This window comes from Camelina sativa, chromosome 4, assembly GCF_030686135.1.
Source record: "Camelina sativa cultivar CO46 ecotype springtype chromosome 4, ASM3068613v1".
Taxonomy (NCBI): Eukaryota; Viridiplantae; Streptophyta; class Magnoliopsida; order Brassicales; family Brassicaceae; genus Camelina; species Camelina sativa.
The window spans coordinates 23,723,579-23,747,277 of NC_141883.1; the positions used below are offsets into that span (position 1 = coordinate 23,723,579).

Genomic DNA, 23,699 nt, shown 5'->3' on the forward strand with positions numbered 1-23,699 from the left:
TCAAAATAGTCACAAGTCTCAAAAAGTCAATAACCTCTCGCTCTCTCTCACACACACATCATGAACGTCACCACCAAACAACACTTCCATTGATTGTTCCATCCTCATAACAATCTCCACACACACTCAGTTCCGTCATCGATTCTTCAAAGTTTCAATCCAAAAAAATGGTGAGCAAATGGAAGAAGATGAAGCTAGCTTTGAGTTTGAATCTCTGCACTTACCTCCCAAGAACCCTCGAGGAGGAACCACCATCGTCGGCTTTGAATTCAGATACTGCTTTGCTCTCTCCTCTTAACTGGCCCATGACTCCAACACCACCTTCTTCTCACCGTAGAAGGTTGTCCAGAAGTAGCAGCAGATCGTCAAAGGTTTGTTACATCACGACTCATATTCTCAATTCTCTTTAATTGTGATAAAGCTTGCTACTTTTGGTTGCTGAGGAATAAAAAGACTTGACCTTTTTTTGTGGTTCATGGGTTTGTCCTGTCTTGTCTTTGATTGTTCTAAATTAATCTTAAGTGTATATATCCATATTGGGTTTGAAATCTTGGTTTTTGATTTGTTTTCTATATTTTCAATGTTCATCAGTATTGGATACGTTCTTGTCCTCCTTTGGTAGATATGTGAATTGGCAATGTTATGAAAAAGCTCAGATCTTTCAGCCTTGTTGTGTGTAGTTAGTTGTAACGAAGAAGGTCATGTTGTCTATTTGGTAGTACTTCTAGTTTTGTTTCAGTGAAGACTGAAGCCTTATATTCCTTATAATAGAATACTTCTCAGTATTCCTTATTGTTTGTTTCTTAAATAGCACTTGGTCTCATGTGGGTTTCTTTGTTTTCTTCTGATGAGCTTGTTGACTCACAATCCTGCATCTTTTTGTTCTTGTTCTTAAGCAGCAGACTTGCTCTATATGCTTGACTAAGATGAAAGAAGGTTGCGGACATGCAATTTTTACAGCGGAGTGCTCGCACGCGTTTCATTTTCACTGCATCGCTTCTAATGTGAAACATGGCAACCAAGTTTGCCCTGTTTGCCGAGCAAAATGGAAAGAAATCCCTATACAGAAGCCGAGTTTGGATCTTCCTTATTATCCCTTTGACCGTTCCAATAATGATGCAGCCATTAGCCTTGTCCGCTGCTTACCTCTTTCTCAACGCGCTATAAACCAAGCGCATTCCGAGCCAGCTATTTTCGATGATGATGAACGGTTAGAGGAGCAGATTGTTTTTGCTCCTGGCGAAACTGATGCTTTGGAGAAGGAGAACCGTTGTTCTGTGCCCATGATGGACATGAAAATGTATCCAGAGGCTTCAGCTGTACCACAATCCAAATCTTGTGAAAACTTTGATGTGTTAGTACATCTGAAAGCAGTTACTGGTAATCAGATTTCTCAATATCGTCGAGCGCCAGTTGATTTAGTTACAGTGCTTGATATCAGTGGTAGTATGGGAGGAACTAAGCTAGCGCTTCTGAAACGAGCAATGGGTTTTGTGATTCAAAACCTTGGGTCTAGTGATAGGCTCTCAGTGATTGTTTTCTCTTCAACAGCTCGACGTCTTTTCCCTTTAACCCGAATGTCTGATGCTGGAAGACAGCTAGCTCTTCAAGCTGTTAACTCATTGGTTGCAACTGGTGGGACCAATATCGTTGACGGTCTTAGAAAAGGCGCTAAGGTTATGGAAGATAGAAGAGTGAGAAATTCTGTTGCCAGCATTATCCTTTTGTCTGACGGCCAAGATACCTATACCATGAACCATCCTGATCCAAGTTACAGGTTGAAGCTACCTCAGATCCCTGTTCACTCTTTTGGGTTTGGATCAGATCATGATGCTTCAGTGATGCACTCAGTCTCTGAATTATCCGGTGGAACCTTCTCTTTCATTGAAAGTGAGTCTGTGATCCAGGATGCTCTTGCGCAGTGCATTGGTGGACTTCTAAGCGTTGCAGTTCAGGAGCTGCGAGTAGAAATTGAGGGTGTGTGCCCAAATGTTCGAATTAGCTCGATAAAAACCGGGAGTTACTCTAGCCTTGTAACTGATGATGGCCACTCAGGATTGGTTGAGCTTGGTGATCTTTATGCCGATGAAGAGAGGGATTTCTTGGTTTCTGTCAACATCCCTGTCGAGGAAGATGGGCATACACCATTGCTAAAGCTGAGATGTGTCTACATAGATTCTTTGACAAAGGAAACTACAAAGCTTGAAAGTCAGGTACTTCAGATTCAGAGACCAGAACATGTTGGTGAAGAAGTTGTTCCCATCGAAATGGTCAGGCAAAGAAACAGATTCCTAGCTGCAGAGGCAATAGCCCAAGCAAGAACTTTAGCAGAGCATGGAGATTTAGAGGCAGCTGTTACGGCGATTGAGAATTTTAGACTGGGTTTGGCAGGGGTGGTTGCAGCAAAATCCCGTGATATGTTTTGTGTTGCTTTGGACTCAGAGCTGAAGGAAATGCAAGATAGAATGAGGAGTAGTCATGTGTACGAGGCATCTGGAAGAGCTTATATTCTTTCTGGACTTAGCTCACACTCATGGCAAAGAGCAACAGCGAGGGGAAATTCAAGGGACGGTTTGAGCTTTGTCCAGGCTTATCAGACTCCGTCAATGGCTGAGATGCTGCGTCAGTCACAGGCCATGTTTCTGGTTAGTCCATCACATCATAGACTCATTCAGCCCTTGCTCTCTTTTGCTTCACAACCAAAGCCAAGGTAAAGAACAAATTTTGACATCAATATAATGTTTGTACGAGTAGTTAAGTGGAGAGCTTAAACTTGTTTTTTCTCTGTAAAGGAAACAAGCAAAAGCGGTCAAAATGTAACATAGATATGATGAATGGTGGGTTTACAGTTTGGGAATATCTTTTGTATTAAAACTTCATTGCCTATATATACTCGAAACTCACGAAGTGCACATACATGTTTCTACAACACAACAACATTAACACATTATACAACAAGAACCCAACACAAAAGAAGACAGAAGAGAAGATACTACTCTCCAGCTAAATGTACTTGGCAAAATGAAGGAAAAAATAATAATTTCTAGCAAAATAAATCTCCCGAAGGAATTGTCCAAATGGAAGAGTCATCTCTGTCTCTTCATGAATCATGATCTACCTTTCTTCATCCTTGCATCTCTCTGATTTCGGAAGTGGCTAAGAAGTTGTTGTGCCTGCAAAGAACAATAATATTCAGATATCTCGATCACTAAGAAACCGAACTTGCTGTCTTTTTGTGTAACCGTAGAAGATGGATATAGTATTCACCTTTTCTTTTGCTCTCTGTGTACCAGACTGAGACAAGGCAACAAGTGGAGGTATGGCGCCTTCTTGCAAAACCAAAGTGCAAAATTTGGGACTGTTCAGACACAGCTGAAGCAGCACAGAAGCTGCATTCTCTTTCCCTCTCTGAGATCCCAAGTCAACGGTCTCAACAAGCAATGGAATCCCACCTTCCCTCAAAATTGCTTGACGCCCTTCTCCAATTGCAGAAAGATTTGCAAGAAGAGCAACTGCTTTATCAACCATCTCTAAATCTGGGTCTAACAGTTCCACAAGATACTTCACCGCCTTAGCTTGCACGATACGAGCCTTGTTTTCATGAGTTATCGATAGATTGAACAAAGCAGAGGCGGCATCTTTCTTTCCTCTAAATGTTCCTTTCCCAAGAAGATTCACCAGAGCATGTATCGCTGCGTTAGACTGGCCTATTCGTTCCCTGTTGACCGGCAGAACAGACAGGCTGAACAATGTTGCAGCTGAATTCTCTTTAGCTCTGTCATTTCCTGTGTTCAAAACATGAACAAGCGGTTCTAATGCCCCCGCTTCCACAATCGTAGCTTTGTTTAGTTCACTAATCGAAACATTCAGAAGAGCTGTGACTGCGTGTTCTTGAGTTAGCTTTTCTTCTGAGTATAAAAGTGACAACAGTGGAGTGATAGCACCACAACGCCCGATGTGAACTCGATTTTCAATGCTGCTAATGGTGAGGTGACGTATTTCAGCTGCAGCAGCCGTCTTCACTTTGTTGGATCCGCTTTTAAGATCTTCTACCAATTTTATGGTATGTGAAGTCGTCATTGTTTCTGAATCATCTAAATCTTGTACAGAACACTCATGATTGACATTGCTTGAACTTTCAGAGTTTTTCTTGGGAGACATCTCACTGGAGCTTTGGTGAGTACCTAGTATATGTTCAATCTCATGTGTCACCGAAGGCACATAATCAACAGACGAGACAACACTGCAAACTGATTCACTCCTGCTATGAGTGTAAGACTGCCCCGGAGACAAAAGTTCGAATATCTCAAGATCTTTGCTTTGAGATTCCCCGCATAAACTGGCAGGCACGTTGATCTTTAGTTTCTCAAATCCATTACCAGTTTCATGAGATGATCTTGAGGTAAAACTGCTGCTCCGTAAAGAAAAACGAAAACTCTCGGTGCGGTTGAAGTCTTGAGAACCCATGTTATTAGCCATGGATGAGGCATCACCACCATCATAACGATGACCAGAGTTAGCAGCAAGGTTGATCCTGTTTGCCTCCAACCAACTCGTTATCATAGCCTTAACCGTGTAGTTGGGAATGAGTTCTTGATGAGTCAGCACCTGCCGTGTCCTGGGACAAACAGCTAACCCGTTATCAAGCCATTTCTTAATGGATGTTCTGTCAAATGTCTGTCCTGAAGCTACTATTACCGGATCCAGCATGAGTTCCGTTGACAAAGGACATCTGAAATATGGAGGTATCGAGATACCTTTAGCCACTTCAAGAAACTCAGTTTTGAGCATGTGTTCACGGATGCACAAGACTAGTTCTATCAACTGTTCGATTTGTTCCACATTTTCTTTGGACTTGCTGGCCTGGGATCTTACCCTTTCCTTCTCCACAGCAATGCTTTCCTTTAAGAGATCCTGGTTTGATATCAAGCCCAACATATGAATGATGCTTTCCAGATGATGGTTATCCAAAGAGGTAATGTCGTCTTTCTGATTCTGTAAAGCGTTCTCCATGAGTTCGGTTAATGTCCCTTCTTGCTTAAAACTCTCAATCTCCTGCACGCAGCGCTGAAAACGTTCCAAGAGATCAATACAAGTGGCTGCAATCAAGACACAAAGAGCAAGAAAATGAAATATTGTTTTACAGTTTACCTCAACAACTTGTACGCTTGAAGTTTCCGGGCTAGACTGTGATAACTGAAGAAGAATGCGACTAATCTCGAGAGAACAAGTCTGGACCTTTCCCAACAAAACCTCGCATTGAAACACCTGCACAACAACAACAACGCACTGAATAATTCTTCTGAAAGATGCAGAGTTACTGAAAAAGGAGAGCTTGTTATATGCATCAACTTACACCAAACAGCTTGCTCAACTTAGGTGACCAGTCCTCTAATAACTCCCGAGCTTGGTTAACAACGGCATCTAAATCTTCACATCCTTTATTTAAGCAGTCATCAGAAGGTATTTTGCAATCAACAACTTCGTCGAGCAACGGTTTCAAGAGCTTCAACAAAAGAACCATGTTTCCAATACATGTCTGGATAGGATTAAATCTAATGGTCTGGCAAGCAACCAGATGAAGATACCGAGATATGCTGTTAAGAAGACATCGAACAGGCACAGGATCCATTCAACTATCAAAACTGGAAAGAAAAAAAACAAAACACAAACATCAACATTATAATCTTCACAATAAACCTGATGATAACTTTGAACAAGTGTCGGTTAAAAAAAAAAAAAAATCTGAAACACATTAAAAAGCATTTGACTATTGACACATATTGTCTGAAAGACAAGACTTGACTTTTGACTAGATTCAGTCACCTCTTATGGAAAAAACAGAGACTTGAACACATTCTCAACAGATGTTTCTGCTTTCTTATTCAGTTCAGTTCTCAAATAAAGTGTGGGGGAAAACAACAGAGAAAATATACTTATACCTCCTTTGAATCTAATAAATAAACCTATCAAATCAACTCGAATAGACGAATACCCTAGAAAGAATCTCAACAAACAAAGACAATTCAACCAGAACCCAGAAGAAAAGGATACTCAAAAAAAAAAAAAAAACCCTAACTTTATTACATAATAATAACCTAAGAAATAAATGTAAGTAGGTGGAAGATGATACCCGAGAAAGAAGATTCAACTGATTTCTTGAAAGCTGGAAGAAGAAAGGAATCGAGGGTTTCAAGAGAAGAAGGCGATCGATCATTCGAGCTTCTTCTTCCAAGGTGACGACGAGTTTCCTAATTTATCTAAATTTGGTTCTTTGCTTACACAAAGAGAGAAGAGAGAGAGAAGAGAAGAGAAGAGAGTGATGATGCAGGCAAAATAAAAAAGTAAGTGTTAAGTAATGGCGGGGGCCCAAGTTGGGTTTTTTTGCAGGTACATATCTCTCTCTCTTATTACTGTTTTTGTAGAGAGTTGGTAAATCTTAAAGCTGTCTTTATTTTTTTATTTTTTATTATAAATGATTTTACTCAAGAAGGTAGTAATACTATTACAACAAATTTACATTGTTGCTTTGACAAAAGATTAGTTTAGGTTTGAAATTGAGAATTTTATTTAACTTTTCCACATTAGGAATAATAATGTCAAAGGCGAAGAAGATACATTGGTCCTTTTGGAGGTGAGAAAGGTACACTGATTAATTTTGTAATGTTCTTGTTTTTGGGTAATATATGGCTTTCTTCCTGTATACATGATCAATATTTTTCAGATTTCTTTTTTCTTTTTTTTTGTTAGATTATTATGATTTTCTTTTCTTTTCACTTTTTTTCTACACCAAACAGAAAAATAGTCAAAAGATATGTTGGGCCGTGTGAAACAAATTGATGGGTTAGGCCCATTATTGTTTTGTAACGATCTGAATCTGTTTAGCGTCCTTTCATAACAACGAATTCTTCTTAGTTGTCCGGTCATAGTTTGGCGGAAAATGTATCGAAATTCTTTTTATAATTCGGTGCCGGCATATAAAAGTCAGACTGCATAACTGGACTGGACGAGTTATGACAACAAAGGAAAATAAGTCGAAGAGAAAAGACGAGCTAACTATCTCGTCCAACTTAAGCTATCCGTCAATTGCTTGTCGTTTCTCTAACCGTTTTCTTCTCTTTTTTCTGATCCCTTTTTTCAGATGCCGTATGCCCGTATTTATAGGTAATTGTGTCAGTTCCAGAAAAACCAAAATACCCTTACTTTCACTCTGATAATTATTTGGGCTTTTTTTGATTGGTATGGGCCGGACATCGTGGAAGTGAAATCAGTTTTGAAAGAAGATCTGTAATGGTCGAACGATATACTAGTTAGTAGTGTAATTATTGTTCTTGGGTTACTTGTTGGCTTGTTGCTCCAATATAGAATCTGATTAAATCGGTAATGATTCTACTAGACTAGTTGGTCCAAGAAAAAAAGTTTAGACAAGGCATAACGAATAGCAAGAAAAAAAAAAGGAGCTAATTATAGAATTTAGAGTCCAACACAGAAGCGCCAACCATTTTAACCTCTCACAAATAGCAAGCAATTTTTAACCAACCAAGTTTAAATTTAATAACCAAAACGAAACGTGACGGCCATAAAAATAATAATAAGAGAGAACCAAAAAATTGTTTGTTTTTCTCTCTTGATTGAGAGAAAAACAAAACATAGTAACGAAAACAAAAACTTTTCTTTGCAACTGATCTTCCCAACCTTTGATTCTCTGTTTCGCTTCGGCGGAATCAGAGAATCGTTTCAAGTTACGTATTGGAAGCACCTACGTTTTTTGATCTTGAATATATATTCGTTTACAGGGAAGAAGCATTGCAATTGGTAAAGTATTTTCTGATGAACTTTGTACGTAGTATAATTTTCAATCATTTGATAAACATTTAAAACTAAGTAAAAAAAAAAGAAGGTATTTGTAGAGAAATGGGAGTGTCTCAAACCGACGGGAGAATGGAAGGTTGGCTTTACACCATCCGACATAACCGTTTTGGCCTTCAATTTTCCCGTAAACGCTATTTCTTGCTTGTCGACAACACCCTTACAAGCTTTAAATCTGTTCCATCTGATCACAATGAGGTTTGTTTCCTTTTTCTTTTTGAAATTTTTAAATATTTTCATTCGGTTTCGTGGGATATACATTGTGTTCATGTCTAATGGATTGCGTAAAGATGTAACGTCTACATGAATTAGTAAACGAAGGAGCCATTCGATGAAAGTGAAAACCAGAAAAACTTTACGTACGTTCTTATGGTTTTGTTTCTGTGTAGGAACCTGACAGAAGAGCATCTTTAGATTGTTGTATTCGCGTCACCGACAATGGAAGAGAGAGTTTCCATAGGAAGGTACTAATTATTAGAAACTAATATGAGTCTACAATTTCTGTATTTTGCAGAAGTTTTATTAGTATTTTTCTTAATGTTTTGTTTCAGATCCTTTTCATATTCACGCTTTACAACACTTCAAACCATGTGGATCAACTGAAGGTTCTTTTGACAAGTTTTGTCTATTACATCATTTTTAGCTTATGTTTCTCTTAATAATATTCAGTTAGGTTTTCTTGTGACTTTGAACAGTTGGGAGCAAGTAGTCCTGAAGAAGCAGCCAAATGGATCCGATCATTACAAGATGCTTCACAAAAGGTTTTAAAAAGCTCCTTCATATTGATCTATAAATATATTAGATTTGAGAGACGACTCTTATATATATACATTGAATGTTATGTTTCTAGGGGTTTCCGATTCCGGATTGCGAATTTGTATCCCATGCTGAGAAGGGACTTGTGAAGCTTGATGTATCAAAGAGGACACGCCGCAAAAACTCTGTGGACTGGACAAATTACTCATCGACGAATCACTCATCGACAAATTACTCGTCATCATCATTGAATGTCGAAACGGTAGCATCTGATGTCATTGCACCTTCTCCATGGAAAATCTTCGGATGCCAAAACGGTAAGAAAATACCATCTTTCTTGCGACTCACGAAACCGCTGGCCTTACCGAGCTTTTTTAAAATTTTAGGTTTACGCCTTTTCAAAGAAGCTAAAGACTGGGATTCCCGCGGACGGGTATTGTTTATTTTCTCATAAGGTGAATCGTAATTTGTTTCTTGACTTATTTAATTTAGCTGAAAAACCTTTGGCAGCATTGGGAAGATCATGCCGCAATAATGGCGGTTGGGGTCATTGAAGGTACTTCAGAGGATATTTTCAATACGTTAATGTCTCTCGGTCCTTTAAGATCAGAGTAAGCTCTATTACTTTTGAGAACTTGTCCTATTATATAGAGTCTGATCACTTACTGCGTTTCCATGTCGGCCACTACAGGCGCTTTAACTCGCTAGATTCATATGGTTTTCGTCATAGGGTTTACATTGTTATTTGTTAATTATGATAAATATATTAAAGATTGAAAGTTTAATTGCTGCATTTCTTGCAGATGGGACTTCTGTTTCTACAAAGGCAGTGTGGTGGAGCATCTTGATGGACACACAGATATAATCAATATGCAGTTATATAGTGATTGGCTGCCATGGGGCATGAATCGAAGAGACTTATTGCTGCGACGCTACTGGAGAAGAGAAGAAGATGGAACATATGGTATGATAGTTCTTGATAAGGTTCTTGAGTTTTGTTGATTCGTTGAGTTTTAGGGTTTATAACCTTCTTCACTTTGAATATCACAGTGATACTTTGCCACTCTGTCTATCACAAGAAGTGCCCACCAAAGAGGGGATACGTTCGTGCTTGTGTCAAAAGTAAAGTTTCTTACTTCAAATCCTAATTTGGTTTTTCATTAGAATGCCTTATCAAAAGTTATAAGGGGTCTAATATGACATCAAAATGTAGGTGGTGGTTACGTGGTGACTCCAGTGAACAAAGGGAAACAATCACTAGTGAAGCATATGGTAGCCATTGACTGGAGAAGCTGGAACTTATACATGAGGCCATCTTCTGCAAGATCCATAACCATCCGTGTGGTTGAGAGGGTTGCAGCGTTACGCGAAATGTTTAAAGCGAGACAAGGACACAGCTTCTCTGAGTTCGTGTCAGGGGAGTTCATGGTAACCAAACCCTCCTTGTCCAAGATCAACATTAAACCCCTTAAAACAGAGGCCAAAGACGTTTATCAAGAGACAATGAAAGCTGATGAAATGGATAAACCTTCTTCAGCACGCAATAGTTTGATGGACTTAAATGATGCTTCTGATGAGTTTTTCGACGTTCCTGAGCCCAACGAGTCCACAGAGTTTGATAGCTTTATTGATACCTCTCCTTACTCTCAAGGACATCAGGTAATTTTATGCTTAACCCCTTTTGCTTGTAGTCTGTAGATCAAACTAATTTCAAAGTTGTGTGTGTGTGTTAAAACTCAAGATACCAACACCATCTGGTATTGTCAAGAAACTTCAAGATCTAGCCATTAATAAGAAAGGCTATATGGACTTACAAGAGGTGGGTTTGGAAGAAAATAACACATTCTTCTATGGAGCCACACTTCACAAAGACTCAAGTCTCACTCTGCCTTGTAGTTGGTCTACCGCGGACGCATCCACATTCTTGATTCGCGGAGACAGTTATCTAGAAGATCGTCAAAAGGTAATACATTTTCTAGCTATATAAATGTGGTTGCGCTTCTTGTTGAATCTTAAATGCTCAGTCAACATGTATGATGATGATGTTGGTACTTATCAAACGATAGGTTAAGGCCAATGGCACATTGATGCAAATGATTGGAGCAGACTGGATAAGTTCGGATAAGCGGGAAGATGATCTTGGTGGACGACTAGGTGGTCTAGTTCAGGAATATGCAGCAAAAGGCAGTCCAGAGTTTTTCTTCGTTGTAAACATACAGGTGAATAAAGAGCTTCTATGCTAAAGAATCATTGATTTTATAAAAGTCAAGAGACATTAACTAATATCAAATGTATAAATTAGGTCCCTGGTTCGGCAATGTACAGTTTAGCATTGTACTATATGCTGAAAACTCCATTGGAAGAGCATCCTTTGTTACAGAGTTTTGTGAATGGTGACGATGCTTATCGCAACTCGCGCTTTAAACTTATCCCTCATATCTCAAAAGGTTCATGGATTGTGAAACAAAGTGTTGGCAAGAAGGCTTGCCTGGTTGGTCAGGCACTTGAAGTTCGTTACACCCGCTGCAAGAACTACTTGGAGGTAAAAACATGAATCAAAATCAAATTATATGTAATCCGATTAAAAACCATAATGTTTTTGAGCTTTTTGTTTCTTCGGATCAGCTTGATGTTGATGTTGGGTCTTCAACTGTTGCAAGAGGTGTAACCAATCTTGTTCTTGGATATCTCAACAACTTGGTTATAGAAATGGCGTTCTTGATACAGGTAACCAAAACAGAAGGATATGTTTTAAGTTTTTCGAAAGTATAAGTAGGGTCGTGCCTAGACTCCCGGAGGCCTAAGGCAAAAAATAAAAATTTATACATTTTCGTGATCAAAAATGTTATAACTTATAACTAAAATTAGATATATTTTTTATAATCAATTATAGATAATTAGTACTTTGTTTTTAATCTATGAAAATAAAACTTTATGTTATATACTATAAATATATAATATTATACAATTTTTAAATCTATTTTCTTAATTAACACTTTATATCTACGAAAATACAATAATTTTTAAAAGTATATATTGTAAAATATTAGAGATAAATGAGATACTTTTTAATATATTAAACAAATTTTTGAAACTTAAGAAAAAGAACATTGAAAATATATATTTTACTAATATATCAAATAATTATTTAAATTTGGGGACCAATTAGAAGGCCAATAAAATCTTAATATTAGGGGACCTAAAGCAAATGCCTTTTTTTAAACTCATAGGCACGGCTGTATAAGATGTTTTGTTCTGTTTATGAACCGTATAATGATCGTTTTCAATATCTTAACACGAATCATGCAGGCAAATACAGCAGAGGAACTACCAGAACTGTTAATAGGAACATGTCGACTCAACTATCTTGATGTCTCAAAGTCTGTAAAAGAAAGATGAGACATCCCTAAGAACAAACAATATTGCAGGAGTAGAGGATGTTTTCGACTTTTGTTCCTTTGAAAAAGATGTGTTTGACTGTGTTTCTTACCTTTTGTTTTCATGTCAATTCGTATAGAAAGGATCAGTAGTTTGATTCCCTGCGGTGTCTGATCCAACGTTGAATAAATAAACTTGTTGATAAGATTGAAAACTCCACAAGAGCGCTTCGTTTTCAGTATTTTGCAGAAATAAAAAACAGAGGACGAAGTTACTTGCGCAACAGGCAACAGCTCTTCCTCTGATTGATCTTTAAACCCTACTACATTGTAATAGGTTTTTATACAAAATACAATCACGTAGCTTAGACGTAAGTGGTCCGATCGAAGTGTACGATTCTTTTTTCTTTTCTCAATTTGACAAGAGTGTAATAAGAAAATATATATAAAGTTTAAATCGATATTGGAAGTCTGGGACTACATACCCATATTATTATAGAGTGAGTGACTGTGATTAATGAATAAGAAACTGTGGGGTTGAATAGCGTTGCGTGCCTCCGAAAGCAAAGGAGGTCTCTTTCAATGGGATACAGGTTTCTCCGGTTCATTTGTCGGCACCGACACATCTCTAAACTATTCCTCTGTTTTGTTTTCCTAGTTTTTAATATATTTTTTTTCCTCATGCTTTTTATTTTCTTTTTCACGTTAAAAAAACCTATTTGTTTTTCTATTTATTATTTTTTTTTTTTTTTAATAATTTAGGGTAAATCTCCAGGCATATAGAAGGGTCCGAGACTAATCCCTCGGAGAGGTGCAGTCCACAGATAGACCCTTTCTCCGGGTATTCAAATGGGTCGTAAACAAGGACTCATATCCATGTGACCACATAGTAAATGAATAGCAATTCCGCATCTGGAGAGAATTAATCCTTGACCTGGACCAACAAGGCAACTCTTCCAACTAAATAGGAACTACTAACCCACCACCATGTGGTTTATTTATTTCCTTTCAGTCAAGAACTTTTGACTATATATCATCTTGTAATATTTCTGACAAAATTGCATACTTTCTCTGAGCTTTTATAGTTATACCATTTTTTACTTATCGTATATATATACAAGTTCGTACTATTTTCACGTTAAATATTACAATTTACAACATGTATATTTTTTAAGCATGTTGTTCAATCATCATTTTATTTTTAACATATTACTGATGAATGATCTATCCCCCACAGCCAGATTTAATGTAGCATACATTCACTCCAAGCAGTGACGGATCCTCTTCCATGCATCATAAATTTTGCGTCCGAAAGTAGCAAGAAGTTCGTCTCCGGACATTATAAACTCTAAGCATGCCACTACAAAAAAATGATCATTTTATAACACTTATTTTGATTATTTGTATTACTTATAATTGATGTAAAAAACATTTACATCACTTAAAGAAATCATTTATAGTTCATTGATGCAAATAATTCACATCATTTTTTTTTACAACTGATGCAATTGTACTTAATATTTGCATCAGTTATTGTAATGATGTTAATTTTGTGTCATTTACAAAAAATGATGTTTCTTTTAAAAATCATTTTATGTAATTGATTTTAGTATTTGTAACAGTTATAATAACTGATATATATGTTTATATCACTTATAATTAATTGATATAAAAAAATTTATCAAATAGAAATGAATTATTTTTTCAGAAATTTATACAAAATAATTTATTAAATACGAAAATATATTGATTAATAATTAAAAATGATAAATTCATTGTGCACATGATTTACTATTAATTAATTAATTGATTTAAAATTATTTTTTAATTAAGTTAATTAATTAAATAACAATACAACTTTTTCATTAATCTTTCTAAACCGAGTTTGTTACAATTTACAAAATTAAAATTGGTTTACATAATAACTGGTTAACAAAATAAATTAAAAACCTTAGCTAGGTAGTTTTTTTTTTTGTGTGTCGCCCCTACTGCCAAGATCCGGCTAGGGTAATTTACAATTTCTTTTGATCTGGTCGAGACTATGAGCAAGAAAAGAGTTGGTCAATCACACATCTCGTCACCGTTAACTACCTTCCCTCAACGAGAAGCAAAACCCGCAGACCGCTTCCACCGTGAATGTAGACATAACAATCGTCCACCAGCACTCCTCTGTTGTCATCGTCGAAGATTTACAGGCCACATCCTCGTCGGTTTCTTCATCCCTCGTTCTATCTCGAACCACTGGATCTATAATGATTTATTGCCGTTGGATATTGGTCATCAAACATGCCAAACCTAATCACCACAAAATTACTATGATGAAGAACGAATGAGATGATGTGAGGAAGGAGAAGAAGTTGTGAGAAAGGAAAACGACAAAAGAGAATATCAAAGGGTAGAAGTTTGGATGACAACAAGAAAAAAAAAAGAGAAGTTTTGACAAAAATAGAAAAGAAAAAATATCTTATCTGTTGGATTAAATTTATGAACGGTGGATAATAAACTACAGTTTAATCCTTATAACTGTTGACTAGCCAATGAAAAATCTTCATTACTTTTTTTTTGTTTACGTTACCTTTTAGTTCCAAAAACTAAATGTGTATATTATGTTAATATAATTTATTTTAACATCAGTTTTCTGAATGATGAAATTTTGTATCATTTATCAAAATGATTTTATCAAAAATTAATAGATACATTAGTTATCTAAATGATGTAAGTTTTCTACTTTATATCGTTTTTTAAAAAGTGATACAAACTAGTAAAAATTGTATCAATTTTATTTAACTGATGTCAAACAGGTTAATTAAAACATTAGTTAATACAAATGATGCTAAGTCATTATATTTACTTCATTTATAAATAAATAGTTTAAAATAACATTACTTAGATTTGTGATACAATCTAAGTGATACAAGACACACAATTTTTTGTAGTGTGCTATGATGAAATCAATTTATTCATTGGTCAACCACAACTCATATAACGTTGAAATCACTCACCGACACAGATTTACGTAGCGCAGAAAAAAGAAAAAAAAATCGTCCGTTATTACCGGTAAACCCAAGTACAAAGCATTCACATTCCAAATGAATCAAACGAAGGCTCAAAGAAAGCGTATAAATAAGATGTGAACATATTAACTACGTGTTGAAAAAAAACCAAGACAAACCTCGTAGAGTAGCGCTAGCTAGTGGATCTATAATTGTACTACAATGCAAGTGTCCAAAAACAATGCAATTCCAAAAAAAAAAAAAAAAAAAATCACAAGACTGAATTGCTGACAAACTGCTTTAAATTGGTGAGTAAAACCTGTTTGTGTTACTTTTGCTTTGCTGTTTTGCTCGCTTATCTGTCACCAAAATTCATCAAATTGGTAACCAAGAGAGAGTCGACATTGCTGAAAAGAGTTTGTGTTTTTTGTTTTATTCCCATGTTTTCATGATTCTCTGTTTTGCACGTGATATATCATACAAGTACCGATTTAAGAAGTTCGATACGTACTCGATCGACTCAACACTATTTAAGCGTTGTCAACGATTTATATTTTCTTTTCACGTCGAGGTTCGCTCCTAGGCTCTTTTTTTATCAATTGGTTGAATTTTTTTTTTGTTTCTCGAATTTTTGGTGTCATTTTCAAACGTGCTCTCAACCTTTCAAATTATGAGAATATAGAAAGCAAAATAAATAAATAAATAATACATGTATGAAAATTTGTTGACAGGTCATCTATATTTGTGATTATGTGGCGAAAGGTTGTAACTAAACTAACAATCTAACATCAAGTCAAATAGCTAGGTGTATCAGAAAATGGTATAAGGAAAGTTCCATCACCGTCCGTCCCGAATGTTGCATATGAATATCAACAGCGAGTCTTCTGTTTCATGAGTAAAAATATATAATCGAGTGACCAGTTGTCCTCCGCTGACAATATATAGCGAGCAACGAACTGCTAATTCACTAACAAAATTATTGAGCTCAATTGGTTTGATGTCAATCCATATGGGAAAGATCATGTTGAGGGTTCGATTCTCAGTGTTTGTTTTTTCTTCTTTCGTATCGATTTTTTCTTTTTGTTTGGCTTGTAGTTCAAATATTCTTAGTGTAGAAGACAATCAACCAAAGCCCAAATCCATAACAGTCAATGACAAAGCCCAAGCAGCCCAAGCCCATCAACAACAACACAAGACGACAACTGAGCAACGGTCAAAACAGAGGAATGCGTGTACGGAGAAGACGACACTCCTCCTCTACGACAACAACCCTGCGCGTCTGGAATCCTCATTGTATGACTCACCAAGCACATCTGTCTCCTAAGGATAAGGTTGCTTTAGAATTCTAGATTGTTCCTTATGTTTGTATATATGAGAAAGATGTAAAGAGACTAATCAATCAATACAGAGGATACTTTTCTAAAATAAAGCTTTTCCCAAGTTTTCTAAGTTCGTTCATGGTATCAGAGCCATTCTAAGCCCTAACAGGTGAAATCGATGGCGAAAACGTATCCCTTTCCAGACAGTGTCCATGTCTCCAGCTCCGTCACCCTGAAGCTGAGCGACAGCAACTACCTGATGTGGAAGACTCAGTTCAAATCGTTGCTCTCGAGTCAAAAACTCATGGGTTTTATCAATGGAGTCGTCCCTGCTCCAGCAAAGACTCGCCTCGTCGTTAATGGTGAAGTCTCCAGTGAAGTGGCCAATCCTCAGTATGAGGCTTGGTTTTGTACCGATCAGCTTGTCAGGTCTTAGCTGTTCGGAACCCTCTCTGAAGAGGAGTTGGGTCATGTTCACAGCATCACAACGTCTCGTGATGTCTGGCTTGCTCTGGCAGAAAACTTCAACAAGAGTAGCGTTGCCAAAGAGTTCTCTCTTCGTCGAAGTCTCCAGCTTCTGTCAAAGAAGGACAAGCCACTTTCCACCTATTGTCGTGAGTTCAAGTCGATCTGTGACTCTCTAAGTTCTATTGGGAAACCGGTTGATGAGTCTATGAAGATCTTCGGTTTTCTGAATGGATTAGGTAGAGAGTATGACCCCATTACAACCGTCATACAGAGTTCCTTGAGCAAGTTGCCAGGTCCGACCTTCAATGATGTCATCACAGAAGTTCAAGGCTTTGACTATAAGCTACAGTCGTATGATGACACCTCTGTCACTCCTCATCTGGCCTTTATGACAGAGAAGACCAACCCGTGTGCTCCCCAGTTCTCTCCACATCAACGAGGTCGTGGTTGCTCTGGTCAAAACAGAGGAAGAGGAGGTTATTTAACAAGGGGAAGAGGTTTCCCACAACACCAATCCTCCTCTCACTCGAATGGAGAAAGGCCAATATGTCAGATTTGTGGTCGCATTGGACACACAACCATCAAGAGCATGGCATTCACCATAAGATATATTGTCCCTACACCCCACAACAAAATGGGGTTGCAGAGAGGAAACATAGACACTTAGTGGAGCTTGGTCTGTCAATGCTTTTCCACAGCCACACCCCACTGAAGTATTGGGTTGAAGCCTTCTTTACAGCCAACTATCTTACAAATCTTCTCCCCTCTTCGGCTCTAAATAATGCCAGTCCTCATGCAACTCTTCTCAAACAGCCGGTGGATTACTCATATCTTCGTGTCTTTGGATCATCATGTTTATTAGTGTTTAAGACCACTGGCATAAAACAAGTTTGACCTTCGTTCGTTGCAATGTGTGTTCCTTGGCTATCATAGTCAGTACAAGGGGTACCGTTGCTTACATCCTCCCACAGGCAAAGTTTATATATCCAGACATGTAATCTTTGATGAGTGTCAGTTTCCCTTCCAAGATAAGTTCAGACATCTCGTACCTCAGTATCAAACACCACTTCTTCGAGCCTGGCAAGCTACAGACAATGCTTCCTCACCAAAGGAGCCTTCACCAGTACAGTTGTTGGAGAAACCGTCTGAAGCCCATATACCTGTACAGCAAGAAGATGTAATAGTGTCTGATATAGAGGAGCATGTATCAAATAATCACATCGACTCAGATACAGATTCTGATGAGGAGGAAAATCAAGTCCAAGATACCACCTTAGTACCTGCTTTAGAAGCAACTCCGGCTGTTACAGACAATCTCCACCCGATGACAACTTGAGCAAAGGCTGAAATTCACAAACCAAACCCAAGGTATGTCCTTCTGACCACAAAGACGACAACTGATGAACCAAAAAGCATAATCGCTGCTATGAAGCATCCAAGGTGGAATGGAGCTGTCATGGATGAGATGGGAAGAATTCATATGTTGAATACATGGTCTCTAGTCGAACCTACTAACGATATGAATATCCTGGATTCCAAATGGGTTTTCAAGACTAAGCACAAACCAGATGGAACAGTGGACAAGCTGAAAGCACGTCTTGTGGCTAAAGGATTTGATCAAGAAGAGGGTGTTGACTACTTGGAAACTTTTAGTCCAGTGGTTTGAACGGCAACAATACGTCTGGCTCTTGATACGGCTGTTAATTGTGGCTGGCCTAACAAACAACTTGATGTTTCCAATGCTTTCCTCCATGGTGAGCTTCAAGAACCCGTGTATATGTACCAACCATCAGGCTTTGTTGATCCAGAAAGGCCAGATCATGTATGTCGTCTCACCAAGGCCCTCTACGGCTTAAAACAAGCACCGAGAGCATGGTTTGATACTTTCAGCAACTTCCTGATCGACTTTGGTTTTGAGTGTAGCACATCGGATCCCTCTCTGTTCGTTTGTCATCACAATCATGAAACTCTTGTTCTGCTCCTCTATGTTGACGACATACTCCTCACCGGCAGTGACAGTCATTTAATGAGTCAATCTCTTGAAGCCTTAAACAGCCGCTTCTCTATGAAGGATCTGGGTCCTCCAAGCTACTTCCTTGGAATAGAGTTTGAATCCTACAAGAATGGGCTGTTCTTACATCAAACAGCTTATGCATCAGACATTCTCTTCCAAGCAGGAATGTTAGAATGCAATCCTATGCCAACTCCTCTGCCACAACATCTTGACAAAATGGACAACACACCATTTGTTGAGCCAACTTACTTTCAAAGTCTTGCTGGTAAACTACAGTACCTGACTATCACAAGACCAGATCTTCAATATGCGGTAAACTTTATTTGCCAGAGAATGCACAAGCCAACGAACTCTGATTTCACCCTACTGAAGCGAATTCTCAGGTATATCAAAGGAACTCTCAACTACGGCTTACCAATACAGCAACACAAGAATCTAGCTGTATCAGCTTTCTATGATAGTGATTATGCGGGTTGCAAGGATACAAGATGTTCCACCACTGGCTTCTGTATCTTACTTGGATCAACCGTCGTCTCTTGGTCTGCAAAAAGACAATCCACTGTGTCAAACTCATCAACAGAATCAGAATACAAGGCTCTGTCTATTGTGGCTAAAGAACTGACATGGATATCCTCGCTTCTTCGTGATATTGGCATCTCTCAACACCAACCGACGAGAGTGTTCTGTGACAACTTGTCTGCTGTCTATCTGTCAGCTAATCCGGCACTACACAATAGACTTCGACAAAGATTGGCACTACATTAGAGAACGAGTGGCTCTGGGATTAATCGAAACTCATCACATCCCAGCTACACTCCAGCTAGCCGATATCTTCACCAAACCGCTGCCTCGACCTTCTTTTTTCGATCTTCGACGCAAGCTTGGTGTGTCTGCTTCACCTGTCACACCCACGCCAAGCTTGAGAGAGAGTGTAGAAGACAATCAACCAAAGCCCAAGTCCATGACAGTCAATGACAAAGCCGAAGCAGCCCAAGCCCATCAACAACAACACAAGACGACAACTGAGCAACGGTCAAAACAGAGGAGTGCGTGTACGGAGAAGACGACACTCCTCCTCTACGACAACAACCCTGCCCGTCTGGAATCTTCATTGTATGACTCACCAAGCACAACTGTCTCCTAAAGATAAGATTGCTTTAGAATTCTAGATTGTTCCTTATGTTTGTATATATGAGAAAGATGTAAAGAGACTAATCAATCAATACAGAGGATACTTTTCTAAAATAAAGCTTTTCCCAAATTTTCTAAGTTTGTTCACTTAGTACAGACTTTGACTTACAGGTTGTACGATGTAGTCTCAAAAATATCGAAGCATTTGAGATCTTGAAGTGTTTTTGAAAAGTATTGTGGTGATGTCTAAAGATCTTTACATCTGAACTTTTTTATACTATACTGTATATGTCGAAACTAAACTAAATCGTTTATACTAGTGTCTTTATTGTGTAACTATCAACATTTAGATCCCGATATTATATAAAAAATAATAAAAATTAACAAAGAAATGACATAACGGTGATCCCGGCTGAGTCTAATAATTTTACCTTTTATCGAGTTTGATTTTCTGAAACTAAACTTTCGAGTAAAAGTGATTGGCAGAGTCTTATCTTCTTAAGTTAATAAACCCAAGTTGAAGGGACTATATAACTAAACAACTTTTCTATAGAAAAATTGATTTTGGTCTAGACCAAAAAAAAAAACAAATGTATGTATTTTGGTGTCTTTAGTTCAAATACCATGTGAAGAATTGCTGACAAACTGCTTTATACAAAAAAAAAATCAGAGAGGTTCATGAATAGTCCAAATCACATCAAAATAAATGAATATATACAAATCGGATAATAAAAAAAAAGTTGTGTATTCCAAAACAAAAAAAAGCAGTGCATGTGGATATGATGATAGAGTATTAGAGTAATAATTCATAACTGAATCGATCCGTTGATCCTAGGACTTTGTTTTGGAGTAGAAGAGAGACATGTCGTCGTATTCAATATTCATTCGTACCCCCGATCGAGTGAGTGAGTGAGTCCCTTCCTCTTCCTTCTCCAAAGGAGGAGCTAGTAGAGAGCTCGCACACTACTAGGACCCACACCGTCACATGATCTAACGTGGAGATTGTTGGACACGTGTTAGATGCTAATTCGTTTCCACTTAGAAATATTCATTTGTCAGAAGTAAGAGAACCGATCCCGAGGCAAAACCACGTGATTGCTTGAATGATTTTTCAAATTGCTCGCATTCTCTATTAATCTCCTACTTTTGTTTAGTTTAATATTACGACGGACCTAAACCAGTTTTGTTTTTTTTTAAATGAGCGTGGAGACAATCCCAATCGTATCTTCTCACGTATTTTAGACAAAGAGTGGGTCCTAAAGAAAACATGGGCACTTACTTGCTCGCAAGTCACCACCCGCGCCCTCTTCTTCTTCTCACCTGTTCTCTCTGTGTGCACATGCTTAATCCCTCCACCGACTAGATACGCATACGGTCCGCATAAATCGTATATTATACGTTATCAAAATAATTATACGGTCAACCGTACGTAATAATGATTAATTTACTACCTCCTACTCCGCCAACATTTCTGTATCCTCATCATTCATTATTACTATAGCTAAACTATAAATAAATTATGTGTCACGGATTTGTAGTACTCTTGTGATATAGATCCATAGAGGTGGCAAATTTAAGTGTGTGATATGGACACATTTAAGTTGTAACTTTTATTTAGTCATGTCTACTTGTTTTGAGATCATTAGAAAGTAATCTTTTGAGGTGTTTAGCTTTTTTTCTAATACTTTTTTTTTTTGAGGTGTTTAGCTTTTTTTCTAATACAAAGCGTAAAATTATGCTAATATAATAGTTTAGGGTTTATAGTTCTTTCAATAAATTTGGATTTACTATTTTTCTATTTTTTTATATGATGAATATATTCCGGTTTAAAGCAGAAGTCTTACCAAACTCATATATGGCGTTTTCGTATTAAAAAAAAAATTAGCTCACCGTCATACGTACATATGCGTTTGAGTTATTTAATTTTATATTGGAACTAAAGCTTATTTGGTTAATGAAACTAAGGTTTCCTGTACAAATCTACTCGTTTTAATCAATATTTGTTGAGATGTCTTAATCAATTTAAGTTTAATGATCGAAGACACACATAAGGGAGTACCTTTTCTTTTTATGCCGGAAGTTATACGAACTTTTTTGGCCCCAACCATAGGCGAGGTTCAATTTTTTTTGATAGCATAATAAGCATGACACTGAAAAAAAAAAGCTTAATACATTATTTTGCTATAATGCATGAAGTGATCTCAACATACAACCATTGACGACATACGATATTATACATAACATATTCTTATAAAAAGTAACACCTTCGTATAGCTTTTTGTCATTTGGAGAGTAATGGGGAGAGAAGTCTTTCAGAAGAAAGTGATCGTGTATGGAGTGATGTCCAAGTTAGTTACTGCAAATCTACACTAAAAAGGGAAGAAAATAAATAAAAGAAAAGAAAGTGAAAAAGTAGAGCCTTAGAAAATCAGCATTAAATTAAATAGGTAGATCATGTGTTTTATTTAAAATTTTGTATTTCTTTAGGAAAGAGTGTGCTTGAAGCAAGGAAGCTAAGAGTATGGTTGAAGTTAGTCTAAAAAAATGGTGATAGAGAAGATAATCTCAAAGAAAAACTCATTGGATATGTCTAAGAATGTGGAGTTCTTTGGATTTTAATTCACTGTGTCTTCGATTTTTGGTGACTGCATACAGTGTTGTTCTCCACAAACTATACTATATTAATTTTTGTTTTAAATTGTTAACCTATTTAGTTTATCCACTTATTTTCATAATTTGTTGTATCGTCATTGTTCAGTAAGACTAAGAGACTTAGAAATAAATTCTTATGATGATATCTACCAGACAAATATGATTAGATCAATTTATAATCACTTTATTAATTTTCAAGATAGCTTAACAAGAAAATGATCAATCCTTTCATTATAGGGTTTAATTTAGGTTCATCTAGTACTATGCCTGACTTTTTAGCTAACTGATGAAAACAAAGTAATAAATTAAACAACTAATTTTAATTTGTTAAAGCTTCACTGATATGCTTAATTAGTTATTAAGTTCAATATAATTAGGAAATGTTGAGGCCATGGTCATATATAAAAGAAATATTTTTCTTTGCCACTTGAGCAAACAAAAATCGTCCGAGGGCAAATATACATGAGTAAACTATTTTATATGGTTCAAAACTCACAGTGAAGTTTTTTTTTTTGTGCTTGATGGGTTGTAATTATTCGAACAAAATGAAGTAATGGTAGATGCTAATGGGAGGAGCACTACATTTTATGACTATAAGAAAATAAAATATTCTATTCGCGCAATCTAGTATACTAATAAATAATATAAAACGAAGAAGCTTTACTTTTATTTATTGTATTAAAACAAAGAAAAAAGATACAGAGTGGAATCATGTTTCCTTAAGCCTATGAGTAATAAATAGACTTTTATGTAATTTGATAAGAAGAAAAAAAATGGTAACATACTAACATGTATTTGAGAAAAAGTCTATACTTTTACTTTGCAACACGTAGTCTAATTCTTAGGCAAGGCCTAAGGCTAAAACAATGGGAAGAAAATTAACAAAAAGAAAAAAGATTTATAAAATAATTAAAAAAACAGATAAACAAAACAATAATAATAAAATTGGAATTACATGTACGCGTAAACGTCGTATATATATATATTTTCCTTCGTGCCATTTCACCTTCCCATTATCTCATTGACTTTTCTTATTCATATACGGTAGGAGCAAAACCATGACTAGAACTCTACAAGAATTATACGCGTTAAAAATCTTATTAACTTTTATCTTAAGAAA

General features: G+C 36.9%; 3 protein-coding genes across 9 annotated transcripts; 2 read left to right on the plus strand and 1 right to left on the minus strand.

Annotated features, from left to right (window-relative positions):
• The first annotated feature begins 7 nt into the window (after nucleotides 1-7).
• On the plus strand, nucleotides 8-2,912 carry LOC104781346 (E3 ubiquitin-protein ligase WAV3-like). 2 transcript variants are annotated; one of them, XM_010505999.3, is made up of 3 exons: nucleotides 8-371; nucleotides 900-2,710; nucleotides 2,793-2,912. In XM_010505999.3, exons 1-3 carry the CDS (start codon nucleotides 168-170, stop codon nucleotides 2,818-2,820), a joined length of 2,043 nt encoding a protein of 680 aa, XP_010504301.2. In that variant the 5' UTR covers nucleotides 8-167; the 3' UTR covers nucleotides 2,821-2,912. The 2 variants fall into 2 exon arrangements, with proteins under 2 accessions (XP_010504301.2, XP_010504302.2); XM_010506000.3 differs by having other exon boundaries at nucleotides 19-371; nucleotides 900-2,912.
• On the minus strand, nucleotides 2,862-6,586 carry LOC104781347 (U-box domain-containing protein 3). The gene is made up of 5 exons (XM_010506001.3): nucleotides 6,134-6,586; nucleotides 5,357-5,645; nucleotides 5,152-5,268; nucleotides 3,268-5,067; nucleotides 2,862-3,173 (listed from the first exon to the last, which is right to left on the minus strand). The coding sequence occupies exons 2-5, from the start codon at nucleotides 5,630-5,632 to the stop codon at nucleotides 3,108-3,110; spliced, it is 2,259 nt and encodes a 752-aa protein (XP_010504303.2). The 5' UTR covers nucleotides 5,633-5,645; nucleotides 6,134-6,586; the 3' UTR covers nucleotides 2,862-3,107.
• Nucleotides 6,587-7,557: 971 nt separating this feature from the next.
• Nucleotides 7,558-12,220, plus strand: LOC104781348 (protein ENHANCED DISEASE RESISTANCE 2-like). 6 transcript variants are annotated; one of them, XM_010506004.2, is made up of 16 exons: nucleotides 7,558-7,815; nucleotides 7,911-8,067; nucleotides 8,259-8,333; nucleotides 8,421-8,474; nucleotides 8,565-8,630; nucleotides 8,720-8,942; nucleotides 9,012-9,058; nucleotides 9,136-9,236; nucleotides 9,429-9,589; nucleotides 9,676-9,747; nucleotides 9,839-10,284; nucleotides 10,367-10,588; nucleotides 10,692-10,844; nucleotides 10,928-11,167; nucleotides 11,251-11,352; nucleotides 11,935-12,220. In XM_010506004.2, the coding sequence occupies exons 2-16, from the start codon at nucleotides 7,915-7,917 to the stop codon at nucleotides 12,022-12,024; spliced, it is 2,205 nt and encodes a 734-aa protein (XP_010504306.2). In that variant the 5' UTR covers nucleotides 7,558-7,815; nucleotides 7,911-7,914; the 3' UTR covers nucleotides 12,025-12,220. The 6 variants fall into 6 exon arrangements, 4 of the variants coding, with proteins under 4 accessions (XP_010504306.2, XP_010504305.2, XP_019099857.2 ...); XR_015597490.1 differs by having other exon boundaries at nucleotides 7,561-7,815; nucleotides 10,443-10,588; XM_010506003.2 differs by having other exon boundaries at nucleotides 7,561-7,815; nucleotides 7,898-8,067.
• Nucleotides 12,221-23,699: the final 11,479 nt, after the last annotated feature.

Excerpts from the sequence above, each read along its gene's own strand:
- LOC104781346 (XM_010505999.3), top strand. The coding sequence starts at position 168 with ATGGTGAGCAAATGGAAGAAGATGAAGCTAGCTTTGAGTTTGAATCTC. Across the intron at positions 372-899 it reads GTAGCAGCAGATCGTCAAAG|CAGACTTGCTCTATATGCTT; the intron begins GTTTGTTACATC and ends GTTCTTAAGCAG. Across the intron at positions 2,711-2,792 it reads GCTTCACAACCAAAGCCAAG|GAAACAAGCAAAAGCGGTCA; the intron begins GTAAAGAACAAA and ends TTCTCTGTAAAG.
- LOC104781347 (XM_010506001.3), bottom strand. The coding sequence starts at position 5,632 with ATGGATCCTGTGCCTGTTCGATGTCTTCTTAACAGCATATCTCGGTAT. Across the intron at positions 5,269-5,356 it reads AGTTGAGCAAGCTGTTTGGT|GTGTTTCAATGCGAGGTTTT; the intron begins GTAAGTTGATGC and ends GTTGTTGTGCAG. Across the intron at positions 3,174-3,267 it reads CACAGAGAGCAAAAGAAAAG|GCACAACAACTTCTTAGCCA; the intron begins GTGAATACTATA and ends TGTTCTTTGCAG.
- LOC104781348 (XM_010506004.2), top strand. The coding sequence starts at position 7,915 with ATGGGAGTGTCTCAAACCGACGGGAGAATGGAAGGTTGGCTTTACACC. Across the intron at positions 10,845-10,927 it reads TCTTCGTTGTAAACATACAG|GTCCCTGGTTCGGCAATGTA; the intron begins GTGAATAAAGAG and ends TGTATAAATTAG. Across the intron at positions 11,353-11,934 it reads AAATGGCGTTCTTGATACAG|GCAAATACAGCAGAGGAACT; the intron begins GTAACCAAAACA and ends CGAATCATGCAG.